An 18,383-nucleotide genomic window follows, 5' to 3' on the forward strand; every position below is an offset into this window, starting at 1 on the left:
ACCGGGCCGGATGCCAGAGGAGGGACACTATGCGATTGAGAGGAACGATGCCGTGGAGAGAATCGAATGCGAATCCAAAACAAAGAGGCACTGATACTGTCGTTGTTGTTGTTCTGGGAGAGACGAAGCAGCCATCGACGGGCACAGTTATTTGGGGGAGAAGTGGGAGAGGCGCAGGATGTAGTGAAGGAAGGACCTCTTCAGGTCCAGGATGGAAAGAGCCTGCTCTGGATTCAGTTGCATGGCACCTGCCTCGACCAGTGCTGTCAGGTTCCTTCCTAGAAAGAAGGCGAATGCGATTTCAGTCAGGAAGGCACAGAGCACAACAGGACTGGGAGCCCGACTTCTGCCAGCGACAGTCGGGTGGATCTAGAAGTCATGAGGTCGTTGCTTCAGTGAATGGGGTCGATTCGGTTGCGTGAGCTTCGACCCAAGCAGGAAGAGATCCAAATAAAGGCAGTCCATCATGGCGAAGAGCGAGCCGTCAAACAATTATCTCTTTCCTCGCAAGCGGCACAAAACGGCCCAAGACCAGCTCACAGGCTCACAGACTCATCGATACCACCTCGCCGTAGCCCCTACCTTAGCGAACCCTTCATTGCCAGCCTCCTCATGCCGTAGACGTACGAGTGACGCGAGAAAAGAAAGCCTCCAGATTGATCTCCTCTGGCCGACATGTTTGACGGCGCTACCGATGGGGCTGCAGAGGAAAGCAGCTGGGGAGGTGGCGGGTATGATCGACGGATGAGGGGATGCTTCCGAGCCCCTTCTCGAAGCTCTTGAGACACGCCCTGTGCGTGACATCGATTCGGGGCCACACGGGGCTGGTTTTTATGTACGACGAGACTACGTTGGAGGGGGGAGAGTCCTCTTCCTTTTGAGTCTCGACCAATCTTGGATCGTGGCGATGGGATTGTCACAGGTCACTTTTCTGGAGAGTTCCATCAAGCATGGACCTAAACGCTGATGAACCTGCAAACAGGCATGTAGCGTCGCATCTTTCAATCCAATCATTATGCTCGTATACAATTTTACATGCACTCTATGCTCGATATCCAGCTTGACAACACTCAGAACCGCGCCTCAACCTTGGCCTGCGTGTCCTGCAGCGCCCAGTCGCTGCTCGCCGTTCTGCTCCTGACCTTCTTGACTTCCTCCTTGGTGAACCCCCTCGCCTCGACGGCTGGGTTGTAGCCGAGGCCGTTGGCCCTGCCAACGGCCTTGTCGTCGGCGACGGGGGCCTCGGCGCCGTCGGCTCTCTTGTAGACGGTTACAACGACGGCACCGCCGAGGCCGAGGTTGTGCTGCAGCGCGGCGCGCGTGCCCTTGACGGCGCGGTTGTTGGCCCAACCGCGCAGGTGCCAGACGAGCTCGGCGCACTGGGCGATGCCCAGTGGCGCCGAGGGGGTGACCTTTAGAGATGAGGCCACCAGAGGGGTTGACGATGTAGCGGCCGCCATACGTAATATCGCCGGCGCGAACAAGCTCGTGCGCCTTGCCGGGCTTGGCGAGGCCGAGGGCGTCAAGGACGATGAGCTCGTTGGCGGAGAAGCAGTCGTGCAGCTCGACGACCTGGACGTCGCGGGCGACGTCGATGCCGGCCTCGGCGGCGGCGACGCGCACGGCGTGCTGGGTCATCTCGAAGCCCATGAGGTCGATGGCGCTGCGGGAGAAGAGCGAGGGGGCGTCGGTGGCCATGCACTGGCCGGCGATGAGCACGGCCTGGCTCTTGAGGTGGGGGCGGGCGTCGAGGAAGGCCTGCGAGACGACGACGGCGGCGGCGGCGCCATCCGAGGTCGGGCAGCACTGGAGCTTGGTCAGGGGCGCGTGGATCATGGGCGCGTCGAGGATCTGGTCGAGCGTGTAGACATCCTGGAACTGCGAGTACGGGTTGCGGGTCGAGTGCTCGTGGTTGACGCGGGCAATCTCGGCAAAGTCGCGGGCCTCGGCGCCGTGCTTCTCCATGTACTCGCGGCCGGCGTTGCCGAACATTTGCGCGGCGCCAGGGGCCTTGGTAATGCCGCGCGTCTCGGCCATCATCTTGACGGTCGTGCCGGTGGGGTTCTCGCGATCGTTGAAGAAGCTCTGCAGGCTGCCGGGCATCATCTTCTCAAAGCCGACGACGAGGACGCAGTCGGCAGCGCCCGAGCTCACAAACTGGCGGGCCATGGCGAGGCCGGTCGAGCCTGTGGAGCAGTTGTTGTTGACATTGTAGATGGGAATCTGGGTCATGCCAAACTGGTAGAAAACACGCTGGCCGCACGTCGAGTCGCCGTAGCAGTAGCAGGCCACGCCCTGCTCGACATCATCATAGTTGATCTGGGCATCGAGCATGGCCTTGACGCCAGCCTCAAAACCAAGTTCGGTGTAGTCGACCTTGCCACGGGGCTTGATGAACTTGGTCATGCCAACGCCGAGGACGTAGCTGGGAGCTTTGGGCTTGGGCGCCATCTTGTTGGGTTATTGGAAGGAGACAGGTGATCGTGTAGATGGCCGTGGATTTGGAAAATGAACTGGGTAGAGATGTATATGAGGTCCGTGATGAGCAAGAAAGGGCGGGTGACAATGTGAGTGGCAAAGGGGACGCCGAGTTGGAACAGCGACACGACGACTGATAAACCGTTTGGCCTACAAAGCCAGGATGAGGTTCTCCAGCGTGACGGACCTTTTCCCCACAGGCGCCGGACGCCAGGCCCGACTCGAACGATGCGGGGAGCCGAGGCCCCAACCGCCTCGCGACTCCCTCACGACTCCCTCGCCCCTGCCTCCCCCCCTTGACCCCGATTGTCCGACCTGTCCGACCTGCTCGCGCTCTCCATCAGACAGGTGAAGCCCACACAAGCCGGGATAGCTGGGCCAATCAGCTGGCTTGCCGAGGTAGATTTCCCCCCACCTGCCTCCCCGCAGTCTACAGCGAACTTGCCGTTTGGGGAATCCATATCGTGGAGCCTGCCTTGATGTGGGGTGCGCCTTCTTGCCGCCGTTGTCCCTGTGAAGGAAAGTCATCTCAACGACACGTGCCTGACACTTGAGGAAGGGAGCCAAGGTGAATACTGATGTTGCAAACCGAGTAGCTCCTTCTTTTGCTGCTACCCTAATAGCTAACACGACTCTGAATCATCGGCTTTTGGTGGCCACCTAAACTAAAACAATCGCTCGCCCAACTCTTCCGCCTGTGCCCCGAGAATCTTGTGCCCTTGACGACTGCGTCACATTGTACCAAAGTTGAGCCCTGTCGCCCACCCAAAAAAGTCCATTTACATAGAAGCAAAGAGGAGGTTGAAAAAGCAGTCAACATGAATCAAATGCGGAAGAAGAAAAAAGAAAAAAAAAGAAGTTGGTATCGTGCCTGCCTCCACCCCCCCCAAAAGATATCCTGCGTGTGCTGGGTTGGATTCTATGTTGTGCGCCAATCATCCGGCCATGCAAAATCGCCCCTTCTGTCCCTTGTCTGGCTCTCTTCCTCCTGCACCATTCCCATGGTGCATGTTGAAAAAAAAATCCAACCATCTCCAACAAACAATGCCTCAACATTCGTATCAAACCATTCGTACCAAACGAAACGGAGGAAACGACCGCCTTGACGACAAGCCACGGCGCTTCATGACGACCACAGCGGCATGATCTGGTCCCAGTACAGATTCCAGCTCGGGTCGAGGCCCTCGAGGTCCCAAATCATGGTCTCCTCATCCTGCGTCTGCCGTCCAGTCATCATCAGCCCAGTTCCACCCCTGCCAGAGCTTCCACCCCCGATTTACACTTACCGGCGCCGCCGCCATCGCGTTGGGGTGCAGCATGTAGTGTGGAGGCTGCTGGCCTGGCACCTGGGCCTGGAGATACGGATGGTTGTTGTTGATCGACAGCGGCGGCGGGGGGTGAGGCAGCGGGGGATGGACGAGCTCGGGGTTCGTGTTAGTGGCGCGCATGCACGTCTCGAGCACGACGGTCAGCATGCGCCGGATCTCGTGCAGCTTCTGCTCGTGTGCCGTCGTCTGTACCGACGCGAGGACGACCGACAGGGCGACGATATCCTTGACGTCGCCGCCGCCGACGTTGCGCATCAGCAGGTCCATCGACTTGTCGACTGTCTTGATGAGGCGCACCGGTGACCAGAGCGCTGGCGTCTCGGCCCGGTACGACCGCGCGTCGTCAAACGGCTCCGGCGACAGCGCCGCCAGCTTGAGGTTGCTGTAGGGGCCCGCGTTCGACTGGAGGCCGGCACGGATGTAGTAGCACAGGCTCAGCGACGCCTGCAGCATGTCCCGCTTGAGCACAAGGTGGTACATGTCACTGACGCTCTGGTAGTGCGCCAGCATCGGGTCGAGCTCGTCGAGGTACTGTAGGATCACCATGGACGACGTGAGGTAGGCCCGCGTGATCTGCGCCGGCGCATCCACCGAGCCCAGCGCAAAGGGCCGGTACAGCGCCAGCAGTGGCCGTCGGATGTGCATGTCGAGAACGACCCGGCACCGCCACATCTTGCTTTGCTCGCTGTCGCTCAGCGAATTGTTCCGCGGGAAGAGATAGCCAATGTCCTCCGAGATCAGCTCGAGCTTGGCCCCGAGCTCGAGCACCTCGTTGTAGTCGCGGATCGAGTCGATGCGGTTGAGCATGTGCACCACCTTGAGACGAATGCCGACCGTCATGGCCGCGTAGCATTGAATCTGGTTATCTGTGCCATGGTCGATCGGTCGGCTCGGGGGCAGCTCGACCATCTCGGGGAAGAGCTCCTTGTCGTCGAGGTTGCTGGGCGGCTTGCAGGTGAAGTCGCCTTCCCGGATCGAGCAGGGCAGGCTGCAGACGAGTGAGACGTGCAGATCGAGTTCAAGGATGGAGAACCACATTCTCCTCCGCATCTCGGCCGAGAAGACGGGGATTTGGGGTTCGAATTCGGAAGGATCCCGGTGCATCCCCATCGTCATGGCCATGCGGAGAATGGCGCCCAATTGCGTCCACAAGACCTGTGGCCTCGCCGCCGTCATGCGCATGGCTTGCAGGAGCAGCATCTCCGTTTGTAGCGTCGTAAAGTCAATCAGCTGTTTGCCCTTTAAGCTGTGGAGCCAGGACTTGACGAGCTCGCAGGCCGTCGGGATGTGGACGCCGTCAAACTCGGTGCCAATGCTCTTGCGCAGGCCCTTTGACTTGGCCTCGAACCGCGAACCCGTGGCGCAGATGGCCAGAAGCTGGGGCAGAAATGTGTCGCCCTGCAGTTTTCCGTCCCAGTACATCTCGTACTGGGCCATGAAAGTGGGCATGTGTATGATCCTGTAGATCGTCTCGGTCGTGTGTATGTACGACCCGAGCAGCTTGTCGCAGACTTCGCGCTTGGGCAGGACGTGTTGCATTCGACCCCGCACCGGCGTCGTCGACTCGACGTACACCGTCATGGGCGTGAGCGACTCCTTGTACGAGTCGAGGATCAGCTTGTGCAGTCGCGACAGGGCCGACATGAGATCGCGAAACTCGGCCGAGTCAGCGTGGGTGGCCAAGAACTCCTTGGCTTCGTCAAACTGTCGGCAAAGGGTCAGTGCGATTCCAACAGGCCAGCGGTGGATCACGCGACAAGGTTGGGCATGGTATGATCTCTTACCAGGTTCATGAGGACGCGCACACTGCTCTGACCGAAGAACCGCGTCTGGAGAGCTCCGTGCTTGACGGTCAGCCCTCGTATCGTGGCCGGCGAGAGCGGCAGGCGGGGCATCTCGGCGGCCGAGGGGCTCTTGATCAGCACATGGTTTTCCAGGCGATCGACTCGAGAGGCCAGCTCCTGCAGAGGCGACGCGCCATTGATATCCCCGTTGCGCGCGGACGAAAAGGGAGGGCCCAGGTTGGCGCTCCCGGCGTTGTTTCCTTGAACCCCCACTGGAGCACAGTTGCGCTTCGCCGGCCGTTGCGCGTCGCTTGGCTCGGCGTCGGAGGCGTCGGAGAGGGCAGACGAGTCGTGTTCTGCAGAGTACCTGCAGTTTCGATGCGATTTCTGGCATTGTGCGCACGGCAGGTTTCGATCGCACTTGAGCTTGCGCTTGCGGCACTCGGTGCACGACTTGACGGGTCGCGGTCGCTTGACGCTGCGGGCGGCCGAAGGGTTCGTCGATGTCGGCGTCGAGGCCGTCGCATGGGCCGCCGAGTGTGGCACCGGCGAGTGCATGGGCAGCCCTTGTGCATCGTAGGCGCTGCTGTTCGGCGAGAGCCCCATCGGCGCAACGGCGGCGGCGGCATGGGGAGCCAGACCAGGCGTGCTGACGTCGGGCGCGTGGTTTGCCGACGGCGTCGCCATGTCGGTCACATATGCAGACATGCCTGGAGCCCTTTGACGGCTGGGCAGCCGTGATCTAAAGGTTTGCGACTGCAGTGTAGTAGTCTGAAGGCCCCCCCGTAGGATTGCGCACGCGAGATGGGCAGCGAGCGCCTCAGGCTGGGCGACAGGGCCTGGCCTGGTGCAAGTTACACGGTACGGCTTCTCCCCCCCTCCTCGTCCCCTCCTTTTCCCTCAATGAAGACTGTTGCTCGTAGCGTTTGAAGAGCTGCGACGTCGAGCTTGATCATTGGGGCCCAGGATGCACACGCAAATGGGCGAGTCATTCGCTGGGCGCGACGATCCGAAGTAGTGGTTGGGGGTGTGGCACCTCGGAGCCCAAATCTCTGGGGAACCTGTGGATTGCAGGAGGAGAAGCAAATCGAGTCATTCGTGGCTGTTGAATGACAGTGCACCACCGACTGGGCCTGGCGGACAGGAAGCTGTATGTCGCCCAGAAAACGATGGAGGAATACGAGCGTGGGCAGTGGGTGGTCGCCGGTATTGTCGAGATCGGTCGTGGGGGTCCGATGCGACGCGCGGGGCGACGAGTGTGTGATTTGCAAGTTTTTGGAAATTTGGTGTCCGTCCCGATTGGCAAGGGGGAGCGAGATGATGTATGTGGCGAGAGAAGAGGTCCCAGGACAAAGGAGCTCGGGAGGAAAAAAAAAGACGGGATGGACAGATGAGACGAATGACTGAACAAAGGGAGAAGCTTTCCTCGGTCGAGCACGAGGAGGCGGATGATCCAAGCTTCTTCTGTCGTCGCGACACAGTTGGTTGTGTATGTTGCCTTGAGGAGGAAACAATCGGAGACGAGGTACAGAAGTACCAATGCCAGGAAATGCAACAAGATGGGCGCCAGCCCGGGCAAGAGAACGTAGCTCGACGACGGAGTGGTCAGCTCTGCGCCAGGGTTATGATGGCTCGATGGTTAGCGTTGCTTCACGCACACCACACCCCCCCTATTTTTCTTCCGTCACCACGCTCTTTCGGACGGTAGTGAGGTTCCTCGTTCGATATCCCCCTCTTCCCTGGAGGTGTGCTGTGTGTGTGTGGTCGGTGAGGACAAGTTGCTACATGTACACGGGAATATCGGGCAGAAAAAAACAACAGCTGCCGCTTGCGCCATGTTGGATGGCATGTCCGAGATGGGACGGACAGGACCTGACATCGAGGCTGCACTGCCACCCCTGACCCCCGGTCGCGGCTCCAACCGGCGGTGGAACTGGCCAGACCGTATGCTGTCGTTCAGTTGACATGCGGCGGCCTTCTCCAAGGCAATCTACATACATGTGCGCCTCCAAGCCTCGTCAACAAGCCCCCACGCGACCTCCCACCTAGGCACTAGAAACAGGGAATGAACCGGGTCCTCACTAGCCGGCAGCCCGCTTGCCCGGCAGGTCGCGCGCCTGTCGTCGTTTGCTGTCCGGGGAGGGGGGAGGGGGCGGTTAACAGAAAGAGGGGCATTCTGCCTCCCAAAGAGTCTCTTCCTCCTGGTGCTCTTCGCCCACCCCCATCCACCTTTCAAAAGTTCCCCCAAATTCCCCAGGTCCGGCTTGGAGAAGGAAGAGACTGAATGATCGGCCCTAGTCAACGTCGCTTAGCAGCGGGGCTGCGCCGATGGTCACTACTTACTTGTATGCCTGAGCAAATCCAGAAGCCACAGGGTGCCAGGGGATGCAGGCCTTCCGAAGATGTCCGTCCATGTTCCCTCAAAAGTCTCAGGAACAATAGGCAACCTGAACGCCACGCGATTTATCGGACGATGAGAGCCTAGCGCGAGATGCGTTCTTTGCTTCGTGCTGGTTCGATGAGAGGGAGAGGGAGAGACACCGTTGCCTTTTCGAGAGCTTCGTTTCGTATGGTGGCGGATTTCGAAGCAGCGAAAGCTAGGAGATTTCCGGGCACATCACGTCATCTCTGACGGCCTCGGCAGGCAGGTCGAGTTTGGAGGTCAGCGCAGGACCCTGTCAATCAATGGCTTGCCCGTACAGTCATCTCATGCCGTGCCCCTGCTCATCTCGGGCGTCTTTGCCCAAGCAGACCTAGTCGCAGGGTCCTGCGAGGTCCTGCGAAAGTAATCTTTCTCCATGTCAGCCTTTACCACCGCAATTCATTTGGAACTACCAAGAAGTTGCGGATCACTGGCCGGAGACTGAAGGATCTATAACCAAACAGAGATTGCGGAGAAGGAGCAGCCGACAAGTCGGCCGAGAGAAGTATTCAAGATTCGGTCGTTTGGGCGGAGGCGATGTGTCACTTTTTTGGCCGAGACATGATCGTCGCATGAGACACCACTAGCCTCACATCAGGAAGGTGTCCAGGTGTCCAGGTGTCCAAGCCCCCGGCCGTGGGAAACCAGTATTCCGCAGCTGAGGTGGCGCCCAGGACTTGTCTGTTTTCTGGACGTGTTCCACGGCAGTGCCAACTGTCAATTCGGCTGTTTTGTCTTCGCTTGCGCACGGCGTCACATTCCATACATAGGTCGGCCGAGAGAACAAGCGAGAGTTTCCAGAAGATCCACACAAGATCCGATGTGCCCGATACACAAACATTGGCTGTCATTATTGTCAATGTCCTCCTCGCATTACCTGTCCACCTTTGTGTTTGCATCGTGGAACGGCATCATGAAATAGCAGACGGAGAACTGTCCGTTCCACTATGGGGCCTCCGCCGACATCGCCGCCCACTGTGGGTTCCAGCACAGGGGAATGGCTGGAGACAAATGTCGCCAATACAGAGGCCGTATTCTCACGATTCTGAGCAGCAGGGAAATGACGAGCAGTTGCGACGACAGGAGGCTGCGACAGGCCCACATTTGCCGAGTATCGAATCGATGCTTGAGGCAGGTGATGGCCTACATGTAGTGTAGTCAAGGAGGAGGGGTTGGGGGGGTTGTTAATGGGGCGTGGGCCAAACACGGCAGCTCGACAAAGCTGGCGTCAGCAGCTGTCAAAATAAGGCGGTTAGGGTGGTGCTTGGTGCCCAAGGGGCACCACTCGGAGATTTCCTTTGGTCATCGGTTCTGGAAGCCCAGAGGAGAAGACGGGTGAGATGTGATGGACGAACGGACATGGTGGGAGCGAGGTGGTGTGGTGCAGTCGTCAAGCGACACTGAAGAGTGAACGCTGCTCCACAGTAGAGGAGAGAAATGTTGGTTCATGCTGGAAAGCTGTGAGGGAATTTCATAGTAACATGGAATACGGCGAGGGATCGATCGTGTGTGGTGTGGTATTGCCTGGTATTGCGGTGTACAGCGGTTCGAATTGCAGTGCTGCTAGAGATGTGCAATGCATCCACCAAAGGCACCTCGTGGCCAGGTACAAAGAGATGATGACACATGAGTGAACTGGCTGGTGCATCGGATCAACGTAAAGCCGATACACCGGTGGTCCCTTGACTTGGCAATGGTGCAAGCGACCAATTACTAGAGTCTCCCATCTCAGCCTTGCAGCGGCAGTGGCCGAGGCTTATCGTTATCGCGACTTGAGCTTGCTCCGTGACGTGCAACTTGTCCTCTTTGCCTTTCCCATTTGGCCAGGTAAGCTTCGTGCCAAATTGAGGGGCCACGATTCAATTCTTAGGTCATTTTTAGACGACGTTTCCACGACATTGCACCACACGTCGTCTTGGCTGCTGTCTTTATCTTCAGGGCCTTTTCTCTTTCGCCCTTTCCTCCTCTCTGCATCGCTGTTCAATCAGCGCCCAGCACTCTGTTCTTTCAAGCGGCGTGCGCATCTCATCATCTTATTTTCTTGATCCCGCGATACCCTCTTGCATTTCGTCCTTCGACTTGCGCACATTTGCGCAAAACCACAAAACCACACCGCCACCATGGCTTCACTTCGGTTCTCCCCCTTGACATTGGTCTTGGGTAGCATCTTCTTCTTCACCTCACAAGTCTTTGCCGTCTCGGCTGTCCTCGGCGTCGACCTGGGAACCGAGTACATCAAGGCAGCTTTGGTGAAGCCGGGCATCCCCCTCGAGATTGTTCTCACCAAGGACTCGCGCAGGAAAGAAATCTCGGCTGTTACATTTAAGCCCCCCCAAGGCGGCCCCAAGGCTGGCGTTTTCCCCGAGCGACTCTATGGCTCCGACGCCATGGCCTTGTCTGCCCGATTCCCCGCCGACGTCTATCCCAACCTCAAGACCCTTCTCGGCCTGCCCATCGGCGACTCGATCGTTCAAGAATATGCCGCCCGCCACCCGGGCCTGCAGATCGAGGAGAACAAGATCCGTGGCACGGCCGCCTTCAAGAGCAAGGCTTTCTCCGCCGAGGAGGAGGCCTGGATGGTCGAGGAGCTTTTGGCCATGGAACTCCAGAGCATCCAGAAGAACGCCGAGGCCACGGCCGGCCCCGACACTTCTGTTCGCTCCATCGTTGTCACGGTCCCCCCCTTCTTCAGCCTCGAGGAGAAACGCGCTGTTGAGCTCGCCGCCGACCTTGCTGGCCTCAAGATCTTGAGCCTCATCAGCGACGGCATGGCTGTCGGCCTGAACTACGCCACCACTCGCCAGTTCCCCAACGTGAACAATGGCGAGAAGCCCGAGTACCACATGGTGTTCGACATGGGTGCCGGCTCCACCAAGGCCTCAGTCTTGAGGTTCCAGAGCCGTACCGTCAAGGACATCGGCAAGTTCAACAAGACCGTCCAGGAGGTCGCCCTTCTCGGCGCTGGCTGGGACCGCACCCTCGGCGGTGACGCTCTCAACTCCCTCATCGTCGACGACATGATCTCCCAGTTTGTGGAGTCGAAGGGAGCTCAGAAGATCTCTGTGCAAACCGAGGCTGTCAAGTCTCACGGTCGTGCCATCAACAAGCTCACCAAGGAGGCTGAGCGTCTTCGCCACATTCTCAGCGCCAACTCGAACTCGCAGGCCAACTTTGAGGGTCTCTACGAGGATGTCGATTTCAAGTACAAGATTGAGAGGACTGACTTTGAGAAGCTGGCCGAGGCCTACGCTGTGCGAGTCGGTACCGTCATCCAAGACGCCCTGAAGGCCGCCCAGCTCGAGCTCACTGACCTCGATTCGGTCATTCTTCACGGCGGTGCCTCTCGCACCCCCTTTGTCCAGAAGCAGCTTGAGGAGTCTGTCGGCTCGGCGGACAAGCTTCGTTCCAATGTCAACTCTGACGAGTCGGCCGTCTTTGGCGCTGGTTTCCGCGCCGCTGAGCTGAGCCCTAGTTTCAGGGTCAAGGAGATCCGCCTCAGCGAAGGTGCCATGTACCCCTCTGGCATCAAGTGGACCAACCCCAAGCAGAAGGAGCAACACCAGCGTCTTTGGTCGGCTGTCTCGCCCATGGGCGCCGCGCCGAAGGAGGTCACCTTCACCAACCTCGAGGACTTTGACGTTACATTCTACCAGCAAATCGCCGGTGCGGAGCGTGATGTCAGCACCCTCAAGACGCAGAACCTGACTGAGACTGTCGCTGCCCTCAAGGAGAAGTACGGCTGCGAAGACAGCGGCATTCAGTTCAAGGTCGGCGTCAAGCTGAGCGGCGAGAATGGCGAGGTCAAGGTTGTCAAGGCGGCCGTCGAGTGCGAGGCCGAGGTCTCTGAGAGCCTGATGGACGGCGTCAAGAACCTATTTGGTTTTGGCAAGAAGGATCAGAAGCCTCTGGCTGATGGCGAAGCTGAGAATGCCGACTCGGCGGCCGATACGTCTTCTACCGAGTCTTCCACGACATCGACTGCGTCGTCCAAGAGCAAGACCACGTCAACGGGGACTGCTGCTGGCGCCGAAGCCAGCGCTGCCGAGGCCAAGGAGGAGCCCAAGAAGAAGCAAATCGTTTCCATTTTCGTCAAGTTTTCTCTCGAGGATACCGGTTCGCCCTCGCTCTCGAAGGAGGAGCTGAAGAAGTCCAAGGACAGACTGCAAGCGTTTGAGGCTTCTGATAAGGCTCGCCGCCAGAGGGAGGAGGCGCTGAACCGCCTCGAGGGTTTCACGTACAAGGTCCGCGACTTGCTTGACAGCGAGTCCTTTGTGGCTGCCTCGACTGAGGAGGAGCGCACAACACTGGAGACCAAGTCCAGCGAGGCCAGCGACTGGCTCTACGGCGAAGGTGCTGACGCGTCCAAGGACGAGTTCAAGGCCAAGTACAAGGAGCTCAACGATATTGTGTCGCGCGTGCAGAAGAGGGTGGAAGAGGCCGAGACGCGACCCGAGCTCGTCAAGGCCCTCAAGGATGCGCTGGACCAGTCCACCGTCTTTGTTGACAAGATCAAGGATCAGATCAAGTCGTACGAAGAGTTCCACGCGGCGGCCCAGGCTGCCAGCTCTGACACGAGCACTGCCACCGAGGAGCCTGCCTCTTCGTCCAGCACTGACAGCGACGGAATTGAGGATGATGCCACGGCGGAGAAGCCCAGGGACATGGAAGACGTCATCAAGGAAGACGGGCCGATCCCCCCTCTGTACAAGATGGAGGATGTCGACGTCATTGACAAGCTCCACGAGGACATTACATCGTGGATCACCGATATGGAGGCCAAGCAGGCGGCCCTGCCCCCAACGGCGGACCCTGTGCTTCTCGCCAAGGACCTCAAGTCACGCCGTGAGAAGCTCGACAAGGCGGGTGTCGACCTGGCCATGAAGGGCGTCAAGAGCTTCGAGAAGAAGAACAAGAAGGCGAGCAGCAACAATAAGAAGGCGAAGAAGACCAAGACGGCCACGGCGGCCACGGCGGCCACTGGCGACGCCTCGGATGGGCCTGAGCCGATCCACATCAACCTGGGCGAGGACGGCAAGGCGCCTACCGAGGAGGAGATTCAGGAGATTCTGAGGAAGCTGCAGGAGTCGCAGGAGCCGGCACGAGAGCGTGACGAGCTGTAGACAGTTGACCTCTTTTTGTTTCCATTCCACAATTGTTCCCATGATAGACGAAGAAACACGTTCACGATGCCCCTCTCTCACTCACTCTTCTCCCCTAGTGCTACGTATTGCTACTTGTTTGTGTCGTCCCAGCACATGTGAGAAGAATCTGTGCTTGGTTCGATCCTTGACTGACTGTCCCCGTCTCTGTTTGTGTTCAATCCCCGCGTGACGTTGGACCTGGCAGGCAACGGACGTATGCTCCAGTGTATCCGTCACCCCGAAGACGAAGCTGCGCCTTGCCCTCCCCCTTGATTGCTCTCGACTCACGATCCAGCAGCAGCACGGGGGTTCTTCGGTGCCGCCTGACTGGGCTGATGACGCCCTTTCGAGGCCTCGTCTCGTGGCCGCGCCTGCCAGCAATCTGTCTGCCACTTGCTGCCCCATAACGGCGGGTGGACGCATCGGCCACGGGAACACGAGTCGGCAAGGGCAGCGCGCACGAGGTTCGAAAACGGCCGCTTTCTCTCGGGAGGCCAAGTCGCACCGCGAGGCAAGCACAGCGAGCTGGCAGCGTACAGGGCGGAGGCAGTCCAGGCAATCGCAGCAAACGGGCCATCGTCGACTCGCAGCCTCCTGGGCTCGTCTCTCCCCGTCTTCCTGTCGCCCGGCGGACCAGCATACAGGCGGAGGGGACTGGTCAGGGGTATACATATATATATATAACGGGACGAGCGGACGGGATCGGTTATGCAGTCTCGAACGAATCGAGCAAGCTGATCATCATCCATCTCGTCTCTTCTCTCTGCCAGGGAAGCCAGGCTACGTACGTGTCACCACCACTATGGGTTCCTTCAGAGTGGCCCTTGCGACGGCCTCTGTGGCCTCTTGCCTCGTGCAGGCCGCGGCTGCGATGCCGAAGCTGGAGGACCGGGGGATCGAGGCCCGGATCCCCGTCACCGACAGAACCGGCCTGCATAAAGAGGTCTGGGGTGCGACGGCCTTTGCTGCCACCTATGCGCGATGGAGCAAGGAGGTGCCGCAGTCGCTGCGGAAGTATGTCAAGTGGAGCGAGGACCGTAAGTCTGTCGAGTTTGCCAGAGACTATAACATAGTGGCTGTTGGTGTTGACATGTGTAGCCGCTACACTCGAGGCCGAATCCATCTTGGATATCTTCTTCGTCTCCGAGCTCAAGGTGGGCAGTGCGCGGGAGCCCATCAACCTGATCCTCGACACGGGGTCTCCCAACACGCAAGTCCATTGCCCGAACCCGAACACCCCTACCCATACATCTTGCTAACGCTCGCGTGGTCAGTTGGATCAAGGCTGGCGACACCTCGGGCAACTCGGTGGCCTACCATCCCGAAAAGTCCGAGACAGCCATCGAGATTGAGGACAGCGAATTCCGCATCCACTATGGTGAGTCGTCCGCTGGGCCTCTGATAAAAGTAGTCGCAGCAAGAGTCTTGGCCAACCGTGCTGATAAACAACCCCAAACCTCCAGCCGACGGCGACTTCGCCTGGGGCAGCGTCTGGCTCGACACGCTCGAGCTCTCGCCGACGCTCATCGTGCCCAACACATCGATCGGCGCGGCAACCTACATGTCAGACCGGCTGCGCGCCGACAGCGTGACGACGGGCCTCATGGGCATCTCCAAGGCGCTCGAGGCGACGACGCGGCCGCCGACGCCCACCATCATCGAGACGCTCTCGCTGCACCTGGCGCCGGACCAGCGCTTCATCGGCGTCGACCTGCGCGCCAACTCGTCGGCGGGGCAGTACACCTTTGGCGCGCTGCCGACGCGCCTCTACACGTCGGCCGACGTGCGCTGGGCGGCGCCCGTGCCCGCCTCGGGCCACTGGGACTTTGGCGTCAGCCGCTTCCGGCTCGGCGCCATGGCGCCCGACGTCTGGGTCAAGCGGCCCTTTGTCGCGACGGCCGACACGGGCACGACGCTGCTCATGCTGCCGCGCAACGTCGTCGAGGTCTACTACTCGGCCCTGCCGGCGGCGCACAAGGCTGACGAGTACGGCGGCGCCTGGGTGTTCCCGTGCGCCGACGAGGCGCCCGATTTCGAGTTTTGGGTCGGCGACGGTGACGGCGAAGACGACGGCTACCGCGGGCGCGTGCCGGGGGCCTATGTGCGGTACGCGCCTGCGAGCCATGACGACCCGGACACGTGCTTTGGGGGCATCCAGGACGTCGAGCTCATGCTGGAGGGGGTCGAGGACAAGCCGGATGCCATCTTTGGCGACGTGGCGCTCAAGAGCATGTTTGTCGCCTTTGACATTGAGGAGGGGAGGGTTGGCTTTGCCGACAAGGAGCTCGAGGTCTGCTCGTTTGATCGGAGCTGTCAGGGGAACCCACTTGACGCGGGCGAGCTGAAGGGATGGGGGCAGTAGATTGGGGGACACTGCTGTCTGGCGTCGTCTCTGTTTCGATGACGAGAAAGGGCTGTAGCTCGTTAGTACTGATATGAGACGCATAGTTTACCGCTTCCGCTTCTGTGAAACGAACTTCATTCGTAGACATCGGGCAAGTTCATCGTTCGTCAAGCAACCTCGCCACTGGCATGTACACCAAAGCACTACACAAAAAAAACAAATTAATGTATCAATTCAGGCCCGATGATCGGGCCCGTCGTGCGATCTAAACAAGGACGCGACGGCGCACCGTTTATGCGCCAGCCTCCCGAATTTATCCCATCGCTCTAATTCCATGACAGTAATCAATATGAACACCGCTGCTACTCTTGCTGAACCGATCGTCCCGACGACAGCTGGGCAGGTGGTTTCTAAGCACGAGACCCGGCGTCGCGCGTGCCGATACGCCGTCTCTTGTACGTCGAGCCCGTGTTCTCATCGCCCGCCAGCTCGTCCATGTCATCATCAGCCGTCTGCGCCGCCGGCGTGCTCTCGCCCCTAGGCGTCGCGGCCACGCTCGTGGGTCGCGCGCTGCCGCTCCCCGAAGGTGGCAGCCCGCTGCGATCCCTCTCGGCCGCCCTGAGATCGCCCAGGAGGCGCTCCACCTCGACGAACATGATGCGCGAGTCGCGGACGACCGCGTCTTCGTCGACACGGTAGGTTGAGGGCTCAGCGTCGCCTTCGCCGTCCACCGAGGCCTCGCGCTTCATGAACGAATTACCTGGGCCGCGGTACGGATCCAGGTTGTACATGATGGCGTTGGAGAACATGTGAACCAGCTCGCGCTCCAGCTGCTCGCTGTTGATGATGGACTTGGGCGGCAACAGATCGCTGCTGATCGGGAGCCATAGCGTCGGCGTGCCGGGATCGCCGTCAGGGAGCTTCTTGGCCGCTTCCACTGCGGCCCTGTTGCCGTGGGTCATGGCAGCTCGGATCGATTTGATGTCCTGCGGTTGCAGAATGAGGCCCTTGTACCCTGGCGCATCTCGCTCGCGAATCGCATGAGCAAACTGGTTGGCACAACGGTGGCTGCTGATCTGATCCAGGGCAGGGTTACTGATCTTGCCAAACTGACGGGTCCAGAGCACGTGTGTTGGCGTGCTGGCGGGTTGGGGGGGTAGTTCTACAGGGGATTCCTGACGCTTTCGCTTGTGCGCTAGACGGGACGACACGCTGCTGGGTGTGACGGCATGTCGTCGGCTTGGGCCACTCTCATCTGCCGTCGTATCGCCAGCCTCATCTGGTGGTCTTGGCGTGGCCTCTTCGTTCTTAACACGCGGCGCCAGCTCATGATCATCCATAGAGAGCTCATCGGCCTGGGAAGCCACGGACTGGCTTCGCGCGACGATCCGTGAAGGCGTCTCCTGCGCGGAATCTCTTTGCGCATTCCGAGACGGCCTTCCACGCTTTGGTTTGCCCTCCTTTGTCTCTTTCGGCTCTTTCGGCACGGATTCGACGGATTTGGGTAACGGTTCTTGCTTTGGTTTCAGCTTTGGCTCCGCCTTGGGTGTCGCTTGCTGTGACGGTGGTGCCTGCGATGGCGTGGGCGCTGGAAGATTGTCCGACGCAAGCACAGGACTAAGTGGCTCGAAGGCCGGACTAGGGATATCTCCAGACGGTCGGCCCTGCGCAGGTGGTCGTGGTGTCGAAGGGGTTGACTTTGCCGTCCATCGCGTGCCCGACCCGGTCATTATGAAGGAAGGGGAACTGGCCACCGGAGTCTTGGGCGGAACGAAACTGCTAGGGATGCGCTGCGCCGGAGATGGTGAAGCAGGCAGTTGACCGGCCAAGTGAGCTGGGATGGCGGGCTTCGGAGGCTGATTGGTGTAAGGTGAGCTAACGCGCTTCTGCACGGTACCAGGCTGGTTCTGTGGGTGCGATGGGGTAGGCGAAGGACTGAATTGCTGCTGCACATGTTGCGGCGTGTGGCCAGGCTGTTGCTGCGTCTGCTGCGAAGGAGGCTGAACCACCCAGCCTGGTGGCGGCACCAGCGTCTGCTGCTGAGTAGCTGGAGTTAAAGCAGCTGGAGCTGGAGCTGCAGCGATAGGCCGGTTCTGAGGTGGAACGTAGCCGGTCGCAGCTTGCGTAGGGGGTTGTTGTGGTTGAGCAGAGGCGGGGCGCGCCTGAGGAACAGCCGGAGAGGGGACTGGGGTCGTCGATGGTGGTCTTTGAGGCGCCGCAATGGGCTGAGTAGGTTGGAGACTTGGTGTAGCACGGCTGGCCGGATGTGAAGGCGGCACGAGTTGACCTCCAGCTTGTGGGGGAACGAGTACCGGCTGCTGATGCTGTAAAGGTGGCTGCTGTGGTCGTGGTACTTGTACATTGGCGTGATGTACAGTCTGGGCAGGGGCTTGAACAGGAGCTTGAGCCTGAGCGTGCGCTTGAGGTGCGTTGGAAGGCTGTTGACCTTGGGGAGGTGGATGCCAAGTAGCAGTCGGCTGCGCCTGTCCAGGTGTAGACGGCGCATTGGTTGCCAGTGGCTGTGGTTGTGTAGGGCGTCCCTGGAGCGGCGCCGCCGATCCAGGGGGCTGGTATGGCTTCTCCCATTTGAGCGTGCTCGGGGTTCCGGGTTGGGGAATGGGCACAGGCACGGCCGCTGCTGGTCCAGGCGTCTTTGGCTTTGCGGCATCTGGCCCTGGGCAGACCGCGGGCAAGGGCACTGGTGTTGTCGATTGCAGGTTGCGTGGCGGCGGCTGGCTGGCGCCCATCGGCGGTTGAAGGACCTGACTTGGGGGGCCTGTTGGCTTGAAGGGCTGCTGAGCCTTGCCTTGGGGTGTCAGGGACGGTGTCCTGCGCTTGTGGTACGGCTGTTGGTGGTGGGGGCGGCGGCGGCCGAGGTCCCCGAGG

At 59.8% G+C, this 18,383-nt stretch overlaps 5 protein-coding genes across 5 annotated transcripts in view; 2 read left to right on the top strand and 3 right to left on the bottom strand.

Annotated features, from left to right (window-relative positions):
* Window positions 1-1,083: 1,083 nt before the first annotated feature.
* Window positions 1,084-2,451, bottom strand: VDAG_07544 (non-specific lipid-transfer protein; the record flags this gene model as incomplete). Its single annotated transcript, XM_009656449.1, has 1 exon — window positions 1,084-2,451. One exon carries the CDS (start codon window positions 2,449-2,451, stop codon window positions 1,084-1,086), a length of 1,368 nt encoding a protein of 455 aa, XP_009654744.1.
* A 1,150-nt stretch (window positions 2,452-3,601) lies between these two features.
* Window positions 3,602-6,571, bottom strand: VDAG_07545 (uncharacterized protein; the record flags this gene model as incomplete). Its single annotated transcript, XM_009656450.1, has 3 exons — window positions 5,591-6,571; window positions 3,765-5,510; window positions 3,602-3,691 (listed from the first exon to the last, which is right to left on the bottom strand). Exons 1-3 carry the CDS (start codon window positions 6,275-6,277, stop codon window positions 3,602-3,604), a joined length of 2,523 nt encoding a protein of 840 aa, XP_009654745.1. The 5' UTR covers window positions 6,278-6,571.
* Window positions 6,572-9,841: 3,270 nt separating this feature from the next.
* VDAG_07546 (stress protein) lies at window positions 9,842-13,132 on the top strand (the record flags this gene model as incomplete). Its single annotated transcript, XM_009656451.1, has 1 exon — window positions 9,842-13,132. Exon 1 carries the CDS (start codon window positions 10,133-10,135, stop codon window positions 13,130-13,132), a length of 3,000 nt encoding a protein of 999 aa, XP_009654746.1. The 5' UTR covers window positions 9,842-10,132.
* An 823-nt stretch (window positions 13,133-13,955) lies between these two features.
* On the top strand, window positions 13,956-15,515 carry VDAG_07547 (endothiapepsin; the record flags this gene model as incomplete). Its single annotated transcript, XM_009656452.1, has 4 exons — window positions 13,956-14,167; window positions 14,252-14,314; window positions 14,428-14,531; window positions 14,617-15,515. 4 exons carry the CDS (start codon window positions 13,956-13,958, stop codon window positions 15,513-15,515), a joined length of 1,278 nt encoding a protein of 425 aa, XP_009654747.1.
* Window positions 15,516-15,907: 392 nt separating this feature from the next.
* VDAG_07548 (uncharacterized protein) overlaps window positions 15,908-18,383 on the bottom strand; it is a gene marked incomplete at both ends in the record, with an annotated part of 3,857 nt that continues 1,381 nt past the window's right edge. Inside the window, one exon of the mRNA XM_009656453.1 lies at window positions 15,908-18,343. Within this exon, the coding sequence (XP_009654748.1) occupies window positions 15,908-18,343 (2,436 nt within the window). The remainder of the gene's footprint in view (window positions 18,344-18,383) is intronic.

The sequence above is a fragment of the Verticillium dahliae genome, genomic scaffold (genome assembly GCF_000150675.1).
Source record: "Verticillium dahliae VdLs.17 supercont1.17 genomic scaffold, whole genome shotgun sequence".
In the NCBI taxonomy this organism is placed as follows: Eukaryota; Fungi; Ascomycota; class Sordariomycetes; order Glomerellales; family Plectosphaerellaceae; genus Verticillium; species Verticillium dahliae.